Source organism: Carlito syrichta, unplaced genomic scaffold (genome assembly GCF_000164805.1).
Source record: "Carlito syrichta isolate Samal-C Ts95f unplaced genomic scaffold, Tarsius_syrichta-2.0.1 Scaffold130489, whole genome shotgun sequence".
Taxonomy (NCBI): domain Eukaryota; kingdom Metazoa; phylum Chordata; class Mammalia; order Primates; family Tarsiidae; genus Carlito; species Carlito syrichta.
Window position 1 is genome coordinate 52,100 of NW_007074585.1, and position 8,865 is coordinate 60,964.

Genomic DNA, 8,865 nt, shown 5'->3' on the forward strand with positions numbered 1-8,865 from the left:
TTGCATTGAAATTTTTACCTTGAAAGATCAATTCCGTATTTTCAATGTTCATATTATTATTAAACATTCATGTCAGGCTGGCTGGCTGCAGGCCTGAACACAGGGAGATGACAGCACAATTTTATAGATGGGACTTTAGAAGACGATAACGATTAAGTGACTTACCCAGCATCACAGACTAAGCCAAGATAATAATGAACCAGCATAAACTATATAATATTTACTATATGATTCAGATGCAATCCATACACAAGACTGAAATTTTCTTGATTTAGGCTAACACCATAATGTATGTATTTTCATTTGCCAATAAATGGAGCCACAGTTATCAGATTCACTGGATATGCAATTTGCAAAAGAGAAAACGAAAGCCTCTACAATATAAAAATTAATTTAAACAGAGTAAGATGTATGTTTTTTTGTTTTTTTTTTGAGTTGGAGTCTCACTCTGTCGCCCAGACTGGTGTGCAGTGGCATACTCCCGACCACCGCAGCCTCGACCCGCTAGGCTCTGGCGATCCTTCTGCCTCAGCCTTCCAAGTAACTGGAACTACAGGCGCGTGCGACCACACCCGGCTATTTTTTTTTTTTTTCTTATTTATTGTAGAGGTCTTGCCAAGTTGCCCAGGCAGGTCTCAAACCCATGGGCTCAGGCAATTCACTTACCTTGGCCTCCCAAAGCGCAGGATTACAGGCTGAGCCACCGAGCCCGGCCAAGATGTATGTTAAGAAAATGGTTAAGATTACAATTTGACCTCTACTCCAGATTGATTTTTATTTTTTTAAAGAAAATTATGGTAGGATAGAGTATGAAAAACTGGCTTTACAACTTTGTGTCAACTATGATTAGCACAATTAGGGAAAAGACAGCTGAGACTGGACTACAAATATTAAAAATGTGATTTTTAATAATATAAGTACAAAATTTTATTTCTTTATACAATTGTAATGGGATTTGGCTCAAACCACTAGAATTTATTTAAAAAACAAAATAAAACAATGATATAAAAACTGCAAGAAGGTCTGAATCCAAAGTTTTTCCTCTATTAGTACCAAATACCACAAGGTACAGATTATTATACAAATGTGTACAAATTTTAAATACAAATACAATAGGGCTGGATCTCAAGGGAAAACAAAAAGCAGGTCCTCATAGGATTTCATTGATGGGTACACACGACAATGGAGGACTAACTTCTTCCTGTACTATCCGTGTCTTCCAGGCCCCTCCTCGATATCCTGTGTCAAACAGGAAACTTACATGGGTACAGAAGAGGCATAGTATGAGGTTCTAACACATGAAATCAAGGTAAAGTCACTGCTCTTCTTGATTTTGGTTCCCAAACATTCCTGCTTCCCTGATTAAATCTCAAAACTGCTTTGAGCTGAGACGGGGATTCAGTGGCCAGAATACCCTATTTTTTTGGAGTCAGAGTCTCACTCTGTCGCTCAGGCTGGAGTGCAGTGGCACAAATACAGCCACCACAGCCTTGACCTGCTGGGATCAGGTGATCCTTCCACCTCAGCCTTCCAAGTAGCTGGAACTATAGGTGTGTGCCACCACACCCGGCTAATTTTTAAATTTATAGTAGAGACGAGGTCTTGCCATGTTACCCAGGCTAGTCTTGAACCTGTGCACTCAGGCAATCCTCTTGTCTCAGCCTCCCAAAGTGCTGGGATTACAGGTGTGAGCCACCACACTGGGCCAGAATACCATTTAAAAAAAAATTTTTTTAGAGACAGGGTCTCACTCTGTTGCCCAGGCTGGAGTGCAGTGGCACAGACATAGCTCACTGCAGCTTTGAACTCTTGGACTTAAGCAATCCTCCCACCTCAGCCTCCTGAGTAGCTGCACCACTGTGCCTGACTAATTTTTAAATTTTCTGTAGAGACAGGGTCTTGCTAAGTTGCCCAGATTGGTTTCAAACTTCTGGCCTCAAGTGATCTTCCTGCCTTGGTTTCCCAAAGCACTGGGATTACAGGCATGAACCACCACTCCTGGCCCAGAATACCTTTAAGCAGCACAGCTCTGTGACAACACTGGTGGGAAGAAGGGAAGGAATGAAACAGGATGCAGCCTTGTTGCACTGTGCCCAAAGATTTACTTTGATGCTGTAGTGCTCTGTCTAGGTCTGGAGAAGAAAGCACGTTACCTCAGAGCTTGGTTTTGGCAGGGAATCTCACAACAAATTTAAAAACAACCCTGAAGTGCTCAACTATCTTCTTTCCAACTGGGAAGCAAGAATCTGGTTCTTTGGAAATAAGGGCAGCTGGGAATGGTAACATTCTTTTTTATTTTACTTTCCTGACATTATTGAAGGCCATGAAGTTCCTTATAAAAAAACTCGGATTGTAACATATTGATTCCTTTTTGAGGTACAATACCTTAAAACGTAGATGATTTGGAGTTTTCGGAACAGATCAGAGGAAGAAAGGAAGGGAGAAATGACAAATATGTATCTTCCACATGCTATTGCTGGTGGAGGCTTTTGTTATTAAATTATATATACAGAAATTTACAGGATAAATTAAAATCTAGGAGATTTTAAAGAGTTAAATACACAAAATACACATTCACACACACATAAATAAACCTACATGAGAATCGAGTACTTTTTTTTTTTTTTTTTTTTTTTGCCATTCACTTATATGTGGAATGCAGAACACTGCATATCTGCCCGCCAGAGGAACCACTAAGATGAAACCAAGAATCATCCTGGGCAAAATTTATCCACAATCACCTGGCAACTAAGCAGTACAGCTTGTAGGACTTGGAGGCTAACTTAATGCTACCTATGAAAGATACCAGCTCTTAGTTTTACAGACCAAATATTCTGGCTCAGCTCAGAATAGATTCGGTTAAACTGGTAGCATCGACAGCTTTACTTCCTCCAAGGTATTTTTTGTTGCCAGGGCTCACATAACTCCTTGGCCTCTGCTGAAACTACCAATGGTACCAATGATAACAGTACATTTTGAGACATGGACACTGGCATAGTAGGAATTGGAATGAACCCCTATTCAGTTCACCTAAGCCATCTCAATAACTATAATGGGAACAGTTTTACCGCTTCCCACTTCAGTCACTTAAAATTGAAAGGCTTTATACTTTCAGTCAACTGGCATCCTTCCCTAATCTCTCCCATTACATTTTAGACTGTAAGACAGGTAAGGCAAATGGTCAGTGATGGGTCTGGAGGTCCAACTACATTTGGAAAAAAAATCCAATTTTAGCTGTTCATAAAGAGATGCACTTGGCACCCAGAACAAGACCCCAGCCCCCAAGTTACACTGATTTTTAAGGCAGATTTATCCACCACAGGAGAAAAAGAATCCCAAGCCCATATTCATGCCAAAGTTTCCCCTTGGCTAAACCTTTGCCATTTCATAAAATTATTAAAAGTAAAGTAGTTACAGTCCTATGTATATATTGTACATTTATATATATATATATATATGTATAGATATAAAAATTTAAAACCTATACCCAGAGGCCCAGAGTGATCTGGAACAGTCATATATACACAAACCAGCAGCGGTGGAGGATAAGGATTCTGTCCCAGGATTCTTTGCTGTCACAGTCCAGGCATGATGTAAGCAATGTTGTCTAGTGTATTTGACTGCAAAACAAGGAAAAAACATTCAATTGAAGAGTACTGTACCTTGGTTCCCTAAGATATATTTCTTTGTTCAGGGGAGAGAGATGAGAAAGATAAAGGGGAGTTAGAAAAAACAGGGTAAGAATTAAGATGGCAGCCTATTGTCTGTTATGCTAGAACTTTTCTGTTTTCTTTTTTGAGTTGGAGTCTCACTCTGTCGCCCAGACTGGAGTGCAGTGTCACATTCCCGGCCACCACAGCCTCAACCTACTGGGCTCTGGTGATCCTTCTGCCTCAGCTTTCCAAGTAGCTGGAACTACAGGCGCCTGCTACCACACCCGGCTAATTTTTTATTTATTGTAGAAATGAGGTGTCTCGCCAAGTCGCCTGGGTGGGTCTCGAACCAGTGGGCTCAGGCAATCCACTCGCCTCGGCCTCCCAAAGTGCTGGGATTATAGGCTGAGCCACCGAGCCAGCCTCTGCTGACTTCTACCATCAGTCCTAGTAAAACAGAAGCAGAAAATATCTGTACTGTTTTTGTGTGTAGAACAGCAAATGGAAAACCCAGGAGCTGCAGTACCCCAATGGCTAGACTGCTTCTCCCCAAAGTACTGTTTTTAGAAATGGCACATTTTTTAGCTTCAATGAAAGCACAGCATGCATTTAATAAAACAGTGACACATTCCGTGGGTCAACACAGGAAGGGAGCCCATGTGCCACAAAGCCTGAGGAGCCTGTTCCTGACAGTGCTCATTAAGGCAGGGCCTTTCTGACTCTCAATGGGCCTAGATCTAAAAATCTAAGGAAAACAAGGAAAACTCACCAAGACTTGTTTGGGACAACCATTCAATTCAGGTAGTTGTGTGGTCAGACACGCCAAGGGGCCAAGTGCGCAGATAATGGAATCCAGAAGCACTGACAAACTGCCAGACACAGCCACCATGCCCTGAAAGAAAGAACGTTAAAGGAGAGGGGACTGTCACTCGAATCGCACTTCTGAGGCTCCTTCCATGTTCTGGCTGATTTCCTCAAGTGGTTCTTTCAATCCTGGGCCGTCCTAATCGTATAGTATGAAACTTGCAGAAGAAATGGAAGGTTTACTTTGATAACTCCATATGTTGTTTAAAAAGAACACTTTTATAATACATTCCCAGCTTTCCTTTTTATGTTCCAAACACATCGTACCTTCTATGTGATGATGGGAGGACACTCAACTCCTCTCTCCTTAACAGGAATAGTGAAAAATGCTTTACCTACTCCTGAGAGCTGTTGGGATCACATATGCAAAGTATAAACTCTACAAATATAGCTCAAATGTGATTACTATGAGAATTCAATAGCCCTACACATTACCATCTAATATGCTTCTCTATGTATGTGGCTTTTAATAGCTGATGATATCACTTTTCTAGGTTGAGCTGTTTACTCTCAAAAAAGAAGTAAATTTTGAGCTGGTTGTGGTGGCTCACGCCTATAATCCCAGCACTGTGGGGGGTGGAGGTGAGAGGATTGCCTGAGCCCAGGGGTTCGAGACCAGTCTGGACAACTTGGCGAGACTTCATTTCTACAATAAATCAAAAAATTAGCTGGGCGTGGTGGTGTGCATCTGTGATTCCAGCTCATTGGAAGGCTGAGGCAGAAGTATTGCCTGAGCTCAGCAGGTTGAGGCTGTGGTGGTCTGGGCAACAGAGTGAGACTCCAACTCAAAAAAAAAAAGAAAAAAGAGAAGTGAATTTGATTCATTTCAAATTTTACCTTTTTTTTTGAGTCAAAGTCTCACTCTGTCGCCCAGGCTGGAGTGCAATGGCATGCTCACAACTACCATAGCCCTCCATCTGCTGGGCTCATGTGATCCTTCCGCCTCAACCTTCCAAGTAGCTGGAACCACAGGCCACAGGCATGTGCCACCATGCTCAGATAGTTTTTGATTTATTACAGAGATGAGGTCTCGTCAAGTTGCACAGGCTGGTCTTTAACCCCTCAGCTCAGGCAGTCCTCTCGCCTCTGCCTCCCAAAGTGCTGGGATTACAGACATGAGTCATTGTGCCCAGTAATTTTAACATCTTTTTTTTTTAGAGATGAGGTCTCGCCAAGTTGCCCAGGCTGGTCTTGAACCCGAAGGCTCAGGCAATCCACTTGCCTCGGCCTCCTGAAGTGCTGGGATGACAGGCTGAGCCACTGAGCCTAGCCATTTTTAACATCTTATATAATCCATATTGCCTATATATTTGTGATATAAAGTGGTAAGAAATAAGCTTGCTTGTTGTAAATTTGCTGCCAGCTCTTGTATGATCTGCTTTAACTAGAGACATTGTGAAGATGTCATTTCAGGAGGCAGCATAGCAGTGTCCTAAGAGAATGAGCTCTGGACTTGGACTGCCTGGGTACAGATCCTGGCTCCACCACTCACTGTTTTTCTACCTGGGCAAGTTACTTATTATGCTGTGCCTGTAAGACAGAGCATCAAAAGCCTCTGCTGCAGATGGGACTGAGAGAACAGATAATAATGTTCAGGGGATGGTGCCTGGTACCTGCCTCAAAAAATATCAGTAATTGTTGTTATTATTATTACCAATATCTTTATCTTCAGAATTGTATTCTGGCAATCTGCTGGGTCTCTCCTTCTGCATATTTTTCAATCTCAACATGCTGTAAGGAGGAAAAACCTTCCCATCCAAATCCATATCCATTTCTCTGTCAAAGTCACCACCATTCACACAACTGCCCAGGATCAAGGCCTTGGCCATTGCTGACTCTTCCTTTCTCTCATCCTCCTTGTCCGATGTCTCCTCTCTACACTTTCTGAGGGTGGCAGTATAAGAGGTTAAGAGCATGGACCTCGAGATCACTTTCCAAATTCAAGTCTTTACTTCAATACTTATGGGCTGAACTCTAGGGCAAGTGACTTAACCTCTCTAAGTCTGTTTTTTCTTCTGTAAAATAGGAGGAATAAAAATTCTGCCTCACAAAGCTGCAGTGTGAATTAATGAAATGATTCATATAAAGTCCTCTTAGCTAGAGCTGGCTGAGTATTCAGTAAATTTTAGAACTGGTAATACTATTCTATTACCTTTGCCTTACAGTTATTTATAGCTAATATTTTATGTCTGATTCTCCTAGTGAACTCTAAGTTCCTTGAGAGCACCAACCATGTCCTATTTCTTTATATCCTCTCAATAACTATTAGCATTACACATATAGTAACAAAGAGAGGTAGAAGGAATCAGGAGAGGCTTTGTGAGCAGGTCCCTTGGGCAACTTGAATTTATTCCATGCTATTCAGTCAACTTTCTTTTTAAAAAAATTTTATTATAGAGATAAAGTCTCGCCTGTCCAGGCGGGTCTCGAACCCGCGGGCTCAGGCAATCCACTCACCTCAGCCTCCCAAAGGTGCGGGATTATAGGCTGAGCCACCAAGCCCAGCCTCAGTCAACTTTCAATAAGCATTTATTGAATTATATTCAAATCTGTCATGTCTAGACTAGTTTATTGTTATAACTTCTCCCTAATTCTGGTCTCTTTTCACTCCCAATCTAAAATAAAAGATATTCTCAGAGAAGAGCAAATGAGAGCTCTGGTCACATCCCTCTCCACTAAAAATCCCTGGCATTCCTCAACAGTAAAGTATAAGCACTTCAGAATGGCCACGAAGACATCCTCCTATAATTTGGGTTCTAGCCTTAATTTTCTACATATGCGTTGTATGTTCCAATTTTACTGCTAAAATGTTGAAACAGTAGGCTTTATCATTTTAGCAGTAAAACTTTTCTTTCTCTCTTTTTGTTTTTTTGAGTTGGAGTCTTACTTTATCACCCAAGCTGGGGAGCAGTGGCACACTCATGGCCACCCCAGTGTCGACCTGCTGGGCTCTGGTGATCCTTTTTCCTCAGTCTTCCAAGTAGCCGGAATTACAGGTGCACACTACGAGTGGCTAATTTTTGACATATTGTAGAGACGATGTCTCACCAAGCTGCCCAGGCTGGTCTCGAACCCCTGGACTCAGGCAATCCTCTCGCCTCGGCCTCCCGAGGGGGGGAGTGCTGGGATTACAGGCTTGAGCCACCATGCCCGGCCAAACATCTTTTCAAATGAAACCTAACATGGAAGCCCAACATGTAAAACATCTAAATGATAAGGCTAAAGTAGGGGTGGGGCCTAGGCCTCACTGGGCCTCCTTCCATCCTTCTTTGCAAAAGTCCCTGAGGCTAAGAACCAGATGGACACTGGTTTTGTGGTTTGGAAGGTCTCTCTCCAATACCTCCATAAGACGCAATGTGTGCTGATCCTTTAAAGTGCAGTTTAGTCACCACTTCCCTTTCACTAGGCCTCTCCTGACTCCGACACTCTGTCCTCCAAGTATGTTTCAACCACTTACTCTAGCACAATGCAACCAGATGAGAAAAGGGCTAGACGTGAGGCAAGCTGGACTCCAGGTCTGTCATTAAGCTGTGTAAACTTGTGATACCTACTTAATTCCATTAGGCTTCAGGTATTCGATCTCCACATGAGCAGATTGTATAAATCAATGTTCCTTAAAGTACAGTAGGTAATTTCAGGTAGCATATAGGTGAACACGAGTTATTTTGATAATTATATATCTATTATGTGCATTAGACAAAAATTAGAATCTGACCCTTGTGATGTCAAAGACATCATTGTAAAAGCAAGGATATATTTAATAAAACTATCAAGTAGGCTGGGTGCAGCGGCTCAAGCCTGCAATCCCAGCACTTTGGGAGGCCGAGGTAAGGGGACTGCTTGAGCCCACAGGTTTGAGAATAGCCTGGGCAACTTGGTAAGACCTCATCTCTACAATATATCAAAAGTTTAGTCAGGTGTTGTAGCGTGGGCCTATAGTTCCAGCTACTTGGAAGGCTGAGGCGAAAGGATCACCTGAGCCCAGCAGGTCGACGCTGGGGTGACTGTGAGCGTGCCAAAGTGAGACTCTAACTCAACTCAACAAAACAAAATAAACTATAAAGTAAATACTATTATAAGTGGTACATGGAAAATGCAAAATTGTGGGAATAGCTGCAAATAATTAAATTCAGGGACAAAGTGTACTAGAGGGGGAATGGGAAATGACTGCTAATGGGTACAGGGTTTCTTTTGGGAGTACTAAAATGTTTTGGAATTAGATAGTAGTAACGGGTCCACAATTCTGTGATATACTGGAAACCATTAAATTCTGCACTTTATTTTATTTCCTTTTATTTATTTATTTATTTTGAGTTGGAGTCTCACTCTGTCGCCCAGACTGGAGTGC

At 42.0% G+C, this 8,865-nt stretch overlaps 1 protein-coding gene across 2 annotated transcripts in view; it reads right to left on the minus strand.

The window, feature by feature from the left end:
* Positions 1 to 2,007: 2,007 nt before the first annotated feature.
* Positions 2,008 to 8,865, minus strand: part of HMGXB4 (HMG-box containing 4) — a 31,216-nt gene continuing 24,358 nt past the window's right edge. For both annotated transcript variants that reach the window (XM_008049071.2, XM_008049070.2), the window contains 2 exons: positions 4,423 to 4,545; positions 2,008 to 3,620 (listed from right to left, as the gene is read on the minus strand). In XM_008049071.2, coding sequence (XP_008047262.1) covers positions 3,576 to 3,620; positions 4,423 to 4,545 — 168 coding nt within the window. In that variant the 3' untranslated portion in view covers positions 2,008 to 3,575. The remainder of the gene's footprint in view (positions 3,621 to 4,422; positions 4,546 to 8,865) is intronic.